The 17,148-nt window shown below is 39.9% G+C and overlaps 1 protein-coding gene across 1 annotated transcript; it reads left to right on the top strand.

The window, feature by feature from the left end:
• Positions 1 to 1,481: 1,481 nt before the first annotated feature.
• On the top strand, positions 1,482 to 2,045 carry IFNB1 (interferon beta 1; the record flags this gene model as incomplete). The annotated part of the gene is made up of 1 exon (XM_079112182.1): positions 1,482 to 2,045. The coding sequence occupies one exon, from the start codon at positions 1,482 to 1,484 to the stop codon at positions 2,043 to 2,045; it is 564 nt and encodes a 187-aa protein (XP_078968308.1).
• Between the last annotated feature and the right edge of the window lie 15,103 nt (positions 2,046 to 17,148).

Here is a 17,148-nt window from a genome sequence, read left to right as displayed (position 1 = left end):
ATTCTTCTCTTATAGAGAAAGATGACTCTTACTTCAATATTATCTTCAGTAGTCCTTAATTTCTTTCTGGATTTTGGACATTTGACCTTATAAGCTACTCTATATAATGTTTATAGACCTTATAATATTGAACCATCTTTATTTTCTGAAAATATCCCCTTAGTCAGTATGTATTTAATAATTTGGGGGGAGTTGGGGTTGTGGTTCAGTGGTAGAGTGATTGCCTATCATGTATGAGGCACTGAGTTCGATCCTCGGTGCCACATTAAAATTGAATAAACAAAATAAAGGCATTGTGTTCATCTACAACTAAAAAAAAATTAAGTAATTTTTGTACTGCATAATTGTCTGCTAATATTTTTTTCCACATTGACTTTTTCTCCAGTGACAGATTTCCCTCAATGTTCTCATTTCTTGTGACTGTTTCCAATCCAGCAAAACTTAGTTTTTAAATTTTCTGCCTGATAATTTCCTACAGATATTGCTTCATTTCTGAGGTTTTCTCATTCTGGTTTTGTTGTTTTCTATCATCTCTTAATAGCTTTAAACTGGTGACACTGCTGTAATTGTAACTCGTGTTGTGTGCACGTATTCCTGGGATACTCTCTTTACTTGGAGAGGTGTTATTCTACTCATTCTCTTTTTTCTAAAATAATAATAATATTAGATCCCATCTCAGTACTTTTCTGTTGTTCGATTTTATAGGAACTTATTTTTCCTGAACTTTTAGAAGTGGTCAGGGTGGTTTTTCCAACTTCACAGAGCTCCCTCTTCTGTTTCTTTTATGAAGTGTTCAAAAACATGGCAGCTTGCTTTCTGAGTTCTCTACCCCACAGTGGTCTGTCTGGCCTTCTCCTTCCTTGCCTTTGTTGTTCTATTTAAATTTGATTCTACCTGTAGCAGTTTTTCCTCAGTGATAGGGCCCTATCACAAAAGGGAGCTATGGCTGGTTGTTGAAATGTTCTCTTACCTGCACTATGCCAAGGCCTCTCAGAACTCACGGAAGCCCTCTCACATGAACCTACTATTGCAACAGGCAAAACCCCAATCGAGTTGCTGTTCTCTGATTAGCTTTTCAATTAATGCCTCTTGGCTATTTGGAGGCTCTTTGGTTCTCAGATCCTTTGCTTTCCTTTGTTTCTTCTCAAGTCCTTCCCCCCACCTCTTCACTTTAGAAATTACTGAAACTTTATAAAACATTAGAAATTCTTTTGTATGTCTTTTCCCCTAATATACATTATATAAAATAATCAGGAGTTTAAATAAAAAGAAATTTAGATTCTGTTTAAAAAAATGTAATAAGAAAAAATGACATAGGAAAACTGAAAGGGAGAACTGAAAGTGGGAAATTCCTCTGAAACAGAGAGGACCATCCCATATAAATAGCCCCATACCCATGGAGGAAAGACATTCACTCTGCAGACCTTTGGAGCTTTTGCTTCCTCGCACAGGTAGTAGGCAACACTGTTCTGATTTTCATCATGAACAAGAGGTGCATCCTCCAAATCGCTCTCCTGTTGTGCTTCTCCACCCCAACTCTTTCCATAAGTTACAACCTGCTTCGACTCCAACAGAGCAACAGCAGTTTGAAATGTCAGAAGCTCCTGATGCAGTTGAATGGAAGGCCTGAAGACTGCCTCGAAGACAGGATGAACTTCAAGATCCCTGAGGAGATCAAGCATCCACAGCAGTTCCAGAAGGAGTATGCTGCCTTTGTCATCCACGAGATGCTTCAGGACATCTTTGCTATTTTCACAAGAGACTTCTCTAACCCTGGCTGGAATGAGACCATTGTCAAGGACCTCCTTGCTGAATTGCATCAGCAGATGGACCTCCTGGAAACAACCCTGGAGGAGAAATTAGGAGAGGAAAGCATAAGCTGGGCAAACTCCACGACCACCCTGCGTCTGAAGAGCTACTACTGGAGGATCCTGAGGTACCTGAAGGCCAAGGAGTATAGCAACTGTGCCTGGACGGTAGTCCAAAGTGAACTCTTCAGGAACTTCTCCTTCATTAACAGACTTACAGATGACTTCCAAAGCTGAAGATCTCATAGATTGTGCCTCTGGACTAGACAGTGATTTCAGGCACTCTTCAACCAGCAAGGCTTATTAAGTGACTAACAGCAAATGCATGCATTTGAAAAGACAATAGAGGACTTTTTAAATTTTTTATTAATTTATAAATTAAGTTATTTTATTTCTTATTTAAATTTTTACCTTGGAAAATAAATTATTTATGATGCAAAAATCCACATAGCAGTTTCAATTTTAACTTGATTTATGTAAACACCTGCGTTAACAATATCAGAATACCTCTTACGTGCTCTTCATAAAATGTGCCTGCAAAGTAGTATAGTTTCTGGTCCCTGCCTTGAAGGAACTTAAATTCAAGGAAGCTACATATAATATACAAGGTAAGAGAAATAGGGGATCTGAACCTTCTAGGGAAATAAATGTGGGGTGGAATTGGAGGGGAATAGGTTAGCAAGTAACTTGGGACTAGAACCCGGGTGCCCACAGCTTCTGCTCTGTGCTCCAGGCTTTCTGGTTGTGAAGTTAGAATTTAGCTTTCAGGTGGTCCAAAGGAATATGCTAGCTGGTGTACTCACCCTAAGCCCTTCTTGTCTGAGGGATGCTCTGCCCTTGGCTGGAGTTTAAGTTATCTGTGTATCCCCAAGATTGAGGGTGAGACATCCCAGGGACTTCCCTGACACTTGTTAAGTACCTTTATTTTGCTCTTCAGTCAAGATTTATGGACATCTGAGGGTATCTGTCAGTTTCCAGGGAAAGGGAACAGAGGGAGAAGAACCTTGTTTATACTCCAGTCATCTGGTTAATTTTGTTTCCATGTTTTTCAAAAACCAAGTCTGCTCCTGGCCTCCCAGCTTGGTGATATGGAATTCTGAGAATATCCTATCTGGTTTTCCTGGTGCTCTGATTCTCTGAGGCCACACACTCCCCAAAGCAAAAATCCAAGATAGGTGCACAAGATCAAATCCAATTTTTAAGCCAGACTAAAAGCCAGGAAGCATGGGCTAAAGGAAATTCAAGTGAGATAAAGGACACCTATTTTCCCAGTGTTTACCTGGAATAATCAAACTTTCCAAGGAGCTCCTGGGTACCTAGCCAGCATATGCCAGCTGGATAGGTTTTGGTCTTTGTACTGACCTCTTGGGAACTTGGGCTATTTTGGCTACTACTGTCATTTGCAGCTGCCATTAACTGAGAGATTTCAATAAAAAAAGTCATTGTGCTGAGCACCTATGTACATATTTCAATTTGATCCTCTTCACATGCACCCTTATGTAAGCAGTATGCCTACAAAGTGGATACTTATCCTACATTTTTCCATTTTACAGGGCAGGAAACTAAGTCTCAAAGAGGTTTAGTAACCACCCAATTTCATATAACTAGCAAGTGGAGGTTTATTAAATAGTACAAAGGGAAGAATCATAAAAGATTTTATTTGAATCTATGCATTTTCTCAGAGAGCAGTATGGAAATCTGAGTTCCTTTAAAGGAGTAAGTCTTCAGGAGATGACATTTGTCAGAACTGTTGTGCCGGTACTGAACTCAGGGCTCCTCCTTCCAACTAAAGGCAGTAACACACAGGCTGTACAACCAAGAAGTGACAACCTGGTGGGCCTGCAGCCATCAACCCAAACTTGTCAGGTCCCCCATAAAAAGTGAACGTTCCCCCTTCTTTCAACTCCCCACATCAGCTCTTCTGAAAGCTCTTCTGCCGTAGGATTCTCTTCTACCTTGATTCAAGCATGTAGAAACATGTAGTCTGCGCTTGTGTCTAGAGCAGCCAGGAGGAAGCTGAAGACATCTCAGCCGTGGGACTTGAGAACCCATTGCCTTCCCGGCCATGCAGCTAACTTGATCCAAAACCTAGCCAGTTTCTGAAAGGCCTACTCTTCCTGTGTGCATTGACCAAAAGGAATAGCGAGGTTTCTGCAGAATTTAAGTACTGTGTCACACTTGAGCACCCAGGTCACCCACCCAAATACCCCAAAATATGTCTGTCACCAGTGGAGAATAAATGACACTTTAAATTAATTCCAATAAGAATGAGGGAGCCTAGCCCTAAGGTGACATGTGCATATGCTAAACAAAATGAATGAGGGCTAAAGTAAACCAATAAGATTATTTTAATCACCAGAATATCTCACAAGAATAACACTTCAGTGAAGTAAAACATCTAAGGAGAGTCTTGAGATTGAAGGTGAGATGTCAAGGTTGTGAGGATGGCAACACAAGATACAGTGTAACATCTAGAGCCTGTAACAGGGTCGAATGCATGCCCCAAAGCTCATGTGCTGGAAATTTGAGCTCTCCATGCAGCAGCGTTGGGAGGAGAGGCTTAGTAGGAGGTGTTTGGGTCATGGCCGCAGACACCTAATGAATGGATCCATGCCTTTCTTGAAGGAATAAGTTAACTATCATGGAAGTGCAGCCCCATTTTCTCCCATTTATAGGTTTTCTCTTCACTTCTGCTTCCCTCCATGAGTTCAAACACCATCATGCCCTCACCAGAAGCAGAGAAGATGCGACTTCCCAATCTGTGACTTCCCAGCCTAACTTGGAATGGAACCACTATTTGACCCAGTTAACTCACTCATTGGACTATAAAAGGACTCAAAGCCAACATACTACAGTGATATCAATGTTTATAGCAGCTCAATTCTATGAGACAACATAAGCCTTTTTTCTGTATTAATTGTTGTATTTTGTTATGGCAACAGAAAATAGGTTGAGAGAGCATAGTTTAGTGTGTTGGTTTGTTCTGAGGAGAAAGAAACAGAAATTCCCTGGATGGTCTGGAGCTCTGATACTCCTAGTGATAACTTCCTAGTAGGGATTAACAAGGACTTTTCAGAACAGGTTGTCTCATGGATGATTTGAAATTATGTGCACTGATGTGATGAAACTCTTTCTTCCGCCTTCTTCAAATCTTCAATAAAGATGGCTGTCCATACGAAGTCCTTAAGTGTGTAGAATTCCTGTGTATGAATCACAGAAAGTGTCCAGGTCCACATTTCGAAGAGTATGTGGAAACAAGCATGGGGTGGACAGACCTTCATGGTGAGCCAAATTTGCAGATACAGAAGGAATATTGAGAACAGAGCCAATTTCCCCCTTCACATCTCATACCTCAGGGCTCCAAGGAAATCATGTAGAGGATGCTGTGCTTCTAGGGACATATATTAGAAGGTGAAGCCACCTTATCCAGCTCTTAGGTGGTAAGAAGACACTAGCAAACAAATGGATTACATACAAATATATGAATGTTGCCTAAATATGGGAGATTCAGATGAAGAAAAATATCAGCACAAACGCGTATTGTCTTTTTGCAGTTAACAAAGCTGATATGGAGGCATTTTATGGAACATTAGGCACTTCCGGTACTCAGATTACACCTGATCAGGAACTTGTTCATAAGATTCTCTTAAGAAAATGAACAGCATGCCAGAGAGTAAGAGAAAACATTTGCAAATCACATATCTGAAAAAGTACTTGTATCCCTTAGATATATATATTTTTTAAATGCTCTGAAAACACAATTTAAAAAAAATAAAAATAAGTAACAGGGCTGGGGTTGTATCTCAGTTGCGGAGTGCTTGCCTAGCATATGTGAGGCACTGGGTTCAATCCTCACAACCACATAAAAATAAATAAATAAAATAAAGGCATTGTGTCCATCTATAACTAAAAAAATTTTTTTAAAAAGAGTGGCTAAGTTAAGAGAAACTAAAAGACACAATGGAGACTTTAAAAAAAACAGGTAACATCTGGAAATCCACATGGAGATTCCTTAGAAAACTTGGAATGAAACCACTATTTGACCCAGTTATCTCACTCACTGGCCCATAACCAAAGGACTTAACATCAACATACTACAGTGACATCAATGTTTATAGTAGCTCAATTCACAATAGCTAGATTGTGGAACCAACCTAGATGCCCTTCAATAGATGAATGGATAAAGAAACTGTGGTGTATATGTACGCAATGGAATATTATTCAGTCATAAAGAAAAATAAAATTATGGCATTTACAAGTAAATGGATGGAGCTGGAAAATATCATGCTAAGTGAAATAAGCCAATCCCAAAAAAACCAAAGGCCAAATGTTTTCTCTGATAAGTGGATGATGATACATAATGGGGAGGGGAGGGGTAAGGGAAGAATGGAGGAAGGATAGATTGTGTAGAGGGATATGAGGGATGGGGAAGGGGCAGGGGAAGGAAAGATAATGGAATGAGACAAACATCATTACCCTATGTACATGTATGATTATACAAACAGTGTGACTCTACTTTGTGTACAACCAGACAAATGAAAAGTGGTACCCCATTTGTGTACATTGAATCAAATTTTTTTTTAAAAATAGGTAACATATTTTTAAATGCATTATCAAACTAGAAACATGATTAAAAAGTAAGTATGTTCATCCACATGAATTTCTGTCTTGGCTATTCTGGTTATGAGACTTGTATAGAGGGCAAGCAGTTGGTGACAGGTCAGAAGGTGCCTGGCACCAGCACCAGATCTCACTGCAGCTTTATCTCTAAATCTGTTATAATGATGTTTCTTGATCCTTAGCTAAAGAATTATTTTGCGAATAATTTTATTCTTAATATTAATTGTTGCTTTTTAAACATTAGTTTAATTGTCTCCAATCTCCTAAAATAGTTTAAAACAAATTCCAACATTGGACTAGAGATGCCAATATAGTACTCTTTTAATTTAGTAGGATCAAGTTAATTACATAACGTATTAATTGATTTGATGGAGAGTTCTCCAAAACCTTGGTCACATCAAACATTTATCATCAAATCAGCAAACTGCTTCAACTGACATTGTGTCTGAAATCCCTGTTTAGCTTTATAATTTCTTGTGTAGAGGGTTCTTAGGAAACCAAAAGAGGCATCATTTAATTATATCCCTTAACAATTAGATCAGAAAGTTCTTAAACATGGAGCCCACTTCAAAAGACCCTCTTAACAAAACGAAAAGACATGTAACACACTGAGAGAATATACTTGCAAGTCCCATATCTGATAGAGGACTTACATCAATTTTAAAAAATGAACTCTCAAAACTCAATGATAAGAAAGCAAATAACCCACTAAAAGATTGACGAAATATTTGAACAAACATCTGTGTCACCAAAAGAGAGACACAGATGGCAAGTAGGACAGGTAAAGATGATCATCATTAGGCATCGGGGCAATGCAAATTAAAACACAATGAGACAGAACTACATACTTACTAAATGGCTAAAGATGAAAGGCCTCATCATCGAGCATTGGCAAATACATGGAGCAACTGGAACTCTCATGCCTTGCTGCCGAAATTAAAAAATGGTACAACTGCTTTAGAAAACCATTATACAATTTCTCAAAAAGGCAAAACATATACCTACCACAGGAGTCAACAAGTCATTCCCTAGAGAAAAGAAAGCATGTGTCTATATGCAGACTTGTATGTGAATGTTCTAGGACCTTTATTTGTAATAATCTGAAATTGGAAACAATTCAATATCCATCATGAGTGAATGACTAAAGAAATCACAGCATATCCACACCATGGACTACTAGTCAGTGAAAGAAAGGGATGAATCATGATACATAACCATAGGGATGAATCTCCAAATAATTATGCTGAGGATAAGAAGACAGACCCAAAAGGAGTGAATTTTGTAATATTCCTTTTATACAAAATTCTAGAAAGGAAAACTAAAATAAAGTGACAGAAAGCAGACTAGTGTCTACCAGTGTCTACCAGGGGATGGAGACAGTGGTATTTAGAAAAGAGATAGTGAGAGATTACTAAGGGACACAACAAGTTTTTTGAGGAGATATGGACATATTCACCAGCTTGATTGTGGTGATAGTTTCATGCATATGTACTTATATCAAAATTGTTAGTGTTCTCTTTGAATATATGCAGTTTATTATGTCAATTATACTAAATTAAAGCTCTTAAAAATAAACAGGGACTGGGTGCAGTGATGTACACCTGTAACCCCAGTGACTTGGGAGGCTGAGGCAGGAGGATCTCGAGTTCAAAGGAAGCCTCAGCAAAAGTGAGGTGCTAAGCAACTTAATGAGACCCTGCTTCTAAATAAAATACAGAATATGGTTGGAGACGTGGCTCAGTGGTTGAGTGCTCCTGAGTTCAATATCTAGTACCCCAAAAAATAAAAAAATAAATAAACAGAATCAGCCAGGCACAGTGGCACACAGTGGCCTGTAATTCCATCTGTTTCAAAGACTGGGGCAGGAGGATCACAAGTTTGAGCCCAGTTGGGGAAACTTAGTAAGACCTGACTCAAAATAAAAAATCAAAAGGGGTAGGGATGTAGCTCAGTGGTAGAGTACCCCTGGGTTCAATTTCTAGTACTGAAAAAAGAAAGTAAATGAAATTAAAATAGGGGCCAAGTGTGGTGGCACATGCCTGTATTCCCAGCTACTCAGGATACTTAGGAGGCTGAGGAAGGAGAATTGTGAGTTTGATGACAGTCTGGGCAACACAGCAAGCTGGTGACTCAGAAGCAAACAAATAAACAAACAAAAACTCCTGTGTATGCATTTTTATTGAAAAACAAATAACTGAACAAGGCCAAAGCATCTTGTGTTCATTTGTCAAACTCAACATACATGGTTTGATGTCCTAAGTTTTCTTAATAAGACTTCAAGATAAGATTAAATCAACAGGTACCTAGAAAGGAAAACACAACCATATAGTATAAGTTCATCAATGCCAGGCTAGCTTGTTAGAAGTTTTTATTCATGGCACATTCACAATCCTCCTTCATATTTTAAGAGGTTGCCCAAGAAGTTTATCAATATTGCAACATACTAAAATTGTGAAAAAGCCCAGAGCACTTTATGGATTGCAAACCCGTACCAAGTGCATTTCAAGTTGCAGGTTACCAAGCTCAGTGCTTAAGGAAAATTTTCTTTATTTTCAAATTATGGTAAAGTATTTATAACAGAAAATATGTGATTTTAATCATTTTAAATGTTCAGTTTATGGTGTTAAGTATGTTCACATTATTGTGCAGCCATCACCACTATCCCTATCCAGAACTTTTTTCATCTTCCCCAACTAAAACTATACCCATTAAACATGAACTGCTCATTACCCTCTCCCTGTCCCCTGGCAACCACCAACTACTTTCTGTTTCTATGAATTTGACGATTCCAGGTACCTCATATAAGTATTATGCAATCATAAGATCTTTGCCGTTTTGTGAATACATGGTCCTCCCTAACATAATGTCTTCAAATTTCATCCATATTGTAGCATGTGTCTGGATTTCCTTCCTTTTTAAAGCCAAATAACATTCCATTGTGTATATACGTAAATATATATATATATAAACATATATGTATAGGTATGTATGTGTACACACACACACACACACACACACACACTTTGTTTATCCATTCATCTGTCAATGGGCACTTAAGTTGCTTCCATCTTTTGGCGGCTGTGAATAATGGGCCTATGAACGTGGGTGTGTAAGTATCTGTTCAAGTCTCAGCTTTCACCTCTTTGGGACATGTACCCAGAAGTGAAATTGCTAGTTCATAAGGTTCTTCATAATGCAAATGTTTGTAGTGATAGCATAATGCAAACGTAACAACTATATTTCTTAAGGACTTTATTTTCTTCAAGTGATCCTGCTGAAGGGATAGATAGATAGATGATGGATAGATAGATAGATGATTGATAGATAGACCATGTTATTTGATTCTCCTCAGAATCCTATGAAGAAAGTATTGTTATCTCCTTCTTGCACATAAGAAAACTTGAGAAGACAAGTAACTTGCCTAAGTCTCCAGTTGGTGAAAAACAGATACATATTTAGAACCAGAGACCAAACTCTACTATCATCTCCTACCAACCCAAATGTTATTTTCATCCAACATGTAGCACATTAAGAGACAGAAGGGAAAGCGCAAAGCGCTATCACTCACGCTGCACCACTACAGCTCCTGGCTTTGCTCCAAGTGCTGCAGTAACAGGGGACTGTCGGGACCTTCTGTAGAAGGAACTGCAGTTCTCATTCCAGCAGTGAGTCTCCCGCCCCCATTCAGAAGTTCTCTCTCTGTCTCTTTCTCTCTCTCTCTCTCTCCTATCTCTCCTATCTCTGCTTTCTCTCCCTTTCTCTAGATAGAATAGCAGGAAATTCCCAACCGCTCCCTCACCAGACTCCACAGAGAGCATTTTCTCTAACGCTCTTGGAGGCAACTGTCTGGATCATGAGTCATCATTTTCCTTGGCAGGGCTGTTTCCCCCTCAGCCACTACAGTTTAATCCTGCGCTAGCAAGAAGGCCTTGCGTGCTGTTTCCCTTTCAAGTCTGACACACATTGCTTTCGTTATCTCATGGGAATGCTTAAGAATGAAAATGGGCTATGTCTTCTAATGGAAATACACAGCAAATTTCTCTTTCCCTCCACTTTTAATTTCTTGGCTCATTTTCTCTTTGTTAACCCAGAGGGATAACAATTTTCAGAGCAGAAAATAACCTACTAATCCAGACAAGCCTGAATTGGAAAACTGAATTTAAAAGTCCAACTACTTCAAAAAAGAGGTTGGTTATGATTCAGTGGTGAAAGCACAGGGTACGGAGTGACACAAGTCTGAGAGCCCGGAGGGTTCTGCCCCTTCTCACTCTATGATCTTGGGTAAGTTACATGATCATATCTTAAACTCCAGGTTTGCTGGAAGAAATAAAGGCAACAGCAAGATGTACTGAGATGTACGGTATGCTCAATTCAGCACAGTGTTGCCTGTTCTACTGCCCAATGTTTGACTTAATTAAAAATTTTTTAAAAATTATAGAAATTTCTTACACAAAATGAGATGGACTTCTGGAACACCTTTCCCAAAGTCCCATACAAGTAGGAAATTGAGAACAGCAATATTCTCATAATGGAATCTAAATAAATATCATTTTTACTAGCGTCATACTTATAGATACTGGGAAGGCATACTCAGCATCTGTGATTACAAATATAAATAAGCCAATTCCCCAAATTCCAATTTCTGTAAATGGCACCTCAAAGGTATTTAAGAAGCAAGACCAATTATTTCACAGGTCTTTGAATTGTCAAGAGGAAAATATGGGCTCAGGGTATGGGGAAGCATGATCAGGAAGGAGAATCAATCTTTCCCGGTTTCTGTGATGTACCTGAAATGTGTTCAGCTCCTTCCACCTTACACAGGATGTCTGTGGTTTCCTGCCTGGCGTCAGGGCCAGTGATCACTGTGGGAGTCAGGCAATGCCCAATACTGGGGATGGGCATCAGATCCAGGTGGGCCCCCTGAGGACTCTGGCATCTCATGGTCACAATGACTGGTCAGAGGTAGACATGTGTCCCCAGAAGAGATCACAGACTGACAGGCAGAACTCTTGCTGGAATGCTGAGGGAGGGGTCAGTGGCAGATGTGTGTCTGTGGTAAACCTAAAGCCAGGACTGTCACGCCCATCAGCCTGCAGCCTGTGCTCAGCACAGCTCTGAGTGCTGCCTATCTATGGTGGGCCTGGAAGAAATGCTTCAAGAACAAACCCGACTCAAAGAACAGCAGAAGAGAAAGACAAAGGTATATTGTTGAAAATATTGCTTCAATCATGTCTGAAGCCTGGTGAACCCCTAACACTCTTAAGTTATGTGAGTCTAGCAATAAGGTTAAAGGGGTAGAAAATAAACTAGAAACCTACCCATCTACTCAATGACTTCACTTGCCTATTATCATAACCCATCTGGATGTTCTTTTATCCTAAATTTTGTGCAGGGTGCTCCAGTTAGACCTGTGCTTGGAGATGTAGAGAGGAAGTCTAAGTCTGCACCTAATCAGTCCCTTCCTTGTCCTCTCAGTGTGAGCTGATGTTGTGTGCTAGGCAAAGTTGGCAGTTTACAAAGCTGACTTCTACCTCCCACTAAACACTAACTTGGGGCTCAGTTGAACCTCTAAAAGAAGAATGGCTAGGGCCTCAGGGTTAAACTGCCTTCTCGTTTCTATTCAGAAGATATGTCTTAGAAACACATAGATTCATCCTTCAGTGCAATTCAACAATCATTTTCTAAGTGCACACTGAATCCTGGGCACTGAGTTGAAACCTTGGCTCAAACAGACAAACAAGAAATGGACATTCTTCAAGGAGCTCATTTTCAGGAGAAGGAAACATAAGCAGATGACTGAAGATGATAGCATGATGATAAATGTAATTGTAACATAAAGAAATATTTCCTATAGAAGCCCAGATCAGAGTGGAATTTTGTCTACCTGATAGGGTAGCCTTCACAGAAGTAAACTTGAACTTGGAGAGTCACATTTTATTTATTTTTTATTTGTTCTTATTAGTTATGCATGACAATAGAATGTATTTTGACATATACATATAAGGAGTACAACTTCCCATTGTTCTGGTTGTACATGATGTGGAATTGCATTGGTTGTGTATTCACATATGCACATAGGAAAGTAATGTCCGATTCATTCTACTATCTTTCCTATTCCCAGTCCCCCTCTCTTCCCTTCATTCTCTTTTGTCTAATCCAAAGCACTTCTAATCTTCCCTACCAACTCTCCTTATTGTGATTTAGCATCCACACAACAGAGAAAACATTAAGCCTTTGGTTCTTTGGGATTGGCTTATTTCACTTAGCATGATAGTCTGCGGTTCCATCCACGTACCAGCAAATGCCACAATTTCATTCCTCTTTGTGACTCAGTAGTATTCCACTGTGTAAGTGAGATTCCATCTCACTCCAGTCGGAATGGCAATTATCAAGAATACAAGTAATAATAAATGCTGGTGAAGATGTGGGGAAAAGGTACACTCATACATTGCTGGTGGAACTGAAAAAAGATGCAGCCACTCTGGAGAGCAGTATGGAGATTCCTCAGAAAACTTGGAATGGAACCACCATTTGACCCAGTTATCGTACTCCTCAGTTTATACACAAAGGACTTAAAATCAGCATACTACAGTGATGCAGCCACATCAATGTTCAGCTCAACTCACAATTGTTAAGCTATAGAACCAATTTAGGTGCCCTTCAACAGATGAGTGGATAAAGAGATAGCCATATTTTAAAATGAAAAGAATGGGAGAGGGCATTTCAAAAAGGAGGGAAATTTGAACAGAGTCATGAAAATACATGGCCTGCTCGGGAAATGTCACAAAGTACGGTGCAACTAGACAGTAGGTACTGGGTAAGGGTAGGGAGGAATAAAGCTGAAGCTGAAGTTGGGGTAGATGCTGAGGACCTAGTAAGCTGGACTTGGATGTCCAGGAGCCGGGTGGTAGTACTCCTGTTTTAAACAGAGCCTCTGGCCTCCAGGAGCCGGGTGGTAGTACTCCTGTTTTAAACAGAGCCTCTGGCCGCAGCTGGAGGAACCTTCGGGAGCAGAGCAAGACTGCAAGGGGAAAGGTTGTTGCGGGGCTGAGCCCAGAGGATGGTGGCCTGAACGAGGACTGAGGAGTGGTCAGTTTACACTTAGTATAGGAATCAATTCTTGGTAAATCTGAGCCTTCATATGATGTGTTCTCTCACCATCCCAGTGTCACTCCAATGTTGCCATGGTCACATGACGAATTTTTGAAAGGACAGAAATTAGAATTCTCTAGCTGACTGAGAAAAAAAAAATCTCCGGTGTTGCTAACAGACCTCTCTCTTAGCCCCAGAACACTTGGCAGTTCAGAGTAAGAACACTTGGGTGTCTCTAAAGCAGGGGCCGTCCAAAACTGGCTGAGTGCACAGTCATTTGAAAAGAAAAATCTCCTCCGCGTCAGTGTCAGGTGCAAATCCACTTCTGTGCCATACAATGTTCCTTCCTGGTGGCACTTCACCAGGAAGTACTTAGAAGCTTTTTCCACTCTGTGGTGGGTATTGCCAAGCTTTGACTACTCTCTGGCTATGTCCAGCAAGGCCAGGACAGTTCTCCCTAACGTCCCCTCTCTCACCTACACATAAGGAATTCTTTTTTTTTTATTTTTTTAATTACTCTAATTAGTCGTAACATGACTAGAATGCATTTATACATTTTGATCAATCATACATAAATGGAGTGTAATTTCTCGTTTTTCTGATTGTGCATATTGTAGGATCACATTGGTCATGCAGTCATACATGTACATGAGGTAATGATGTCTGTTTCACTCTACTATCCTTTCTACCCCCATACCCTCTCCCCTCCCTTCACTCCTCTCTACCCAATATAAAGTAACTCTATTCTTCCCTAGCCCCACCCCCTTTATTATGAATTAGCATCCACACATCAGAGAAAACATTCAGCCTTTGGTTTTTTGGAATTTGGCTTATTTTGCTTAGCATGATATTTTCCAACTCCATCCATTTACCAACAAATGCCATAATTTCATTCTTCTTTAAAGCTGAATAGTATCCCATGGTAAATATATACCACATTTTCTTTATCTATTCATCTATTGAAGGGCATCTAGGTTGGTTCCACAATCTAACTATTGTGAATTGAGCAGTTATGAACATTGATGTGGCTGCACCACTGTAGTATGCTGATTTTAAGTTCTTTGGGTATAAACCAAGGAGTGTTATAGCTGGGTCAAATGGTGGTTCCATTCCAAGTTTTTTAAGGAATCTCCATACTGCTCTCCAGAGTGGTTGCACCATTTTGTATTCCCATCAGCAAAGTATGGGTGTACCTTTTTCCCCACATCCCCGCCAACATTTATTGTTGCTTGTATTCTTGATATGAGGAATTCTTAACCCTGGTGAAACTCAGGCTCTGGTGACAGGACATATTCATTTCCTAGGGAAGCTGTAACAAAGTGCTACAAATGAAGTGACTTAGAACAGCAGAGATTTATTGTCTCACAGTCCTAGAAACTAAAAGGCCAAGATCATGGTACAGACAGTGTTGATTCCCTCTGAGCATTGAGGGGGCGGATCTGCTCCAGGCCTCTCTCCTAGCTTCTGGGGTTTGCTGGCAGGCCTTGGCTTCTGCTGCTCTGCTCTGATCTCCTCCTTCCTCTTCCTCTGTGCACCTCTGTGTCCAAATTTCCCCCTTGTTACAAGGACACCAGTCATATTGGAGTAAATGCCCCCTACTTCAGCAGGACTTGTCCTAATTAATTACACCAGCAACAACCCTATTTTCAATGATGGTCTATGCCACAGTCTTAGGGGTTAGGAGTTCACACTGTGAGTAGGTGGGGAGACATGATTCACCTTCATGAGATCCCCTTTCTCTTCTCCCCAGTGCATTACTTTGTGTGCTGAGGGGTGCATATCAGCACTTCAATCCAGCTTTGTTCTGAAAGACAGTCCCTTCTCTTTGCCTCAGTTTCCTCCATCTGCAGCAGCCAGAAGCTGCAGCCCAACTTTAACTTTCCTTTAAATGCTGCTGTGAAAACCAACCAACTAAAATGCTACAGAAATCTTCAAAGGCTATTAAAATTGTCCCTTCCATAATATTTTCTATAAACTTTATAAATAGTTTAAAGTACAAGAATATAATTGGTGAGTTATATTTTGGCTTTAGACCAACTGAACTCTGTTGGGCATGTGTGGATTTTGGCATCTATTGAGAAAGGATAGGCCACACATAGAGAGGGGACAACATTCAGTACTAGCTTCTTCCCTTCCAGGCTGCAACTTGATCTCTGCTAAACTCCAGCACAGTTTTGAGTCCCAAGGATTAATTTTCTACTATTAACCATAACCCTAAAATAATGTGTGGTATGCATAAGAGATTCATTTTTTGTTTACCTAAATTTGCTTGTATTTCTCACTGCCTGATTGGATTTACTAAGGCACAAATGCTTCGACTCTCTGGGCCACAGTAGAGTACTTTTTATGATGGACAAAGAAGGTTTGGTTCTCAAATTGCTTCATCCTAAACCCTTGATTTCACCCCAGGTTCCTGTTGACCTGGGAAACAAATATGAAGGAGCAGGTGGCAGGCACTCATGTAGGACATCTACTACCTGTGTAGGACTTTCCAGAACAAAGTCTGGCACATAGTAAGTGCTCAACAAATGGTGGGTATTTTTCCTCTTTCAGGCATTTTACTACTATTAATCTCTTGCTAAAATATAGAAGATTCCATTACAAAACATTCCAATCACTATACCAAAGTAGAATTTCACAAAATCTTGGCTAGCTCAGACAATAATTTTCTTGTCTGTAGATAAAAACAACAATGTGGTTATGTGGTTGTCTGGTCAACAAGATAGAACCTAGTATAAAGAATATCCTTGGGGATCTTCAATATAACAAGATAGAACTTAGTATAAAGCATACCCTTGGGTATCTTCAAACCATTCATAGAATGAGAAAATGCCCTAGACACTTGCCATTCAACTCCAGGTTCAATAAACTTTCTGTCACAGACATTGTTGCCTGAACTCAGCCCAGCATTAAAGATTCTGTTAGGTTTTAAGCTCTCCACCAAACATCTAGGCTGACCTTATTCCCTACCTCTTGGTAACCCAGACATATAAGCACCAGAATAAAAAGGATGACAGGGATGGTATTCCATCTGTAGATGTCTTATCACAGGGAGCTCTTACCAGCCCCTAATGAGCCCCTCTCCTGCCCCTTTTCTATCTTGTTTCCCTATCCAATCATTACTTGGGAATGGAAAAATGACAACCCATAGGCTGAGTAATGAGAGACACCCAGACAGAGCCCAAGGCCTTCTAAAAGCTCTGAGTAGGGATGATGGACTATCACATTGCAATGACTTCTAAGGACATCACCTCACTCATTAATGACAATTTTTTTTCACCAAAACATATAAAACCTCTCCTGAGATTCTTTGTCTTCTGTTTCTATCATTGTTTATTTGCTAGAAGAGGTAAGTGGTAATAAGTCAGGGAGAAAACGGGAGTAGAAGGAAGCAGTGGGAGAACAATATACAATTCTGATTTTTTGACCTTAATGAACTGCTCTCATTGAAGGGGACTGCCCCTGTGCCACCTATGCCCAAATGCATGTCATCATGATCATAAATGGTCACCTACCTGGCTGTATACGAAATATATTTTCCCTCCAGTAGTGAATGGCCCATCAGTGATCTCACCCAGCAACAAATAAACCAAAATAGAAGGAAATACATTTGCATCAACTTTTTTCC

Source organism: Sciurus vulgaris, assembly GCF_902686455.1.
Source record: "Sciurus vulgaris genome assembly, chromosome: 15".
Lineage (NCBI taxonomy): Eukaryota > Metazoa > Chordata > Mammalia > Rodentia > Sciuridae > Sciurus > Sciurus vulgaris.
The sequence above is the reverse complement of the archived record's forward strand: the minus strand, read 5'-3'. Positions and strand labels throughout refer to the sequence as shown.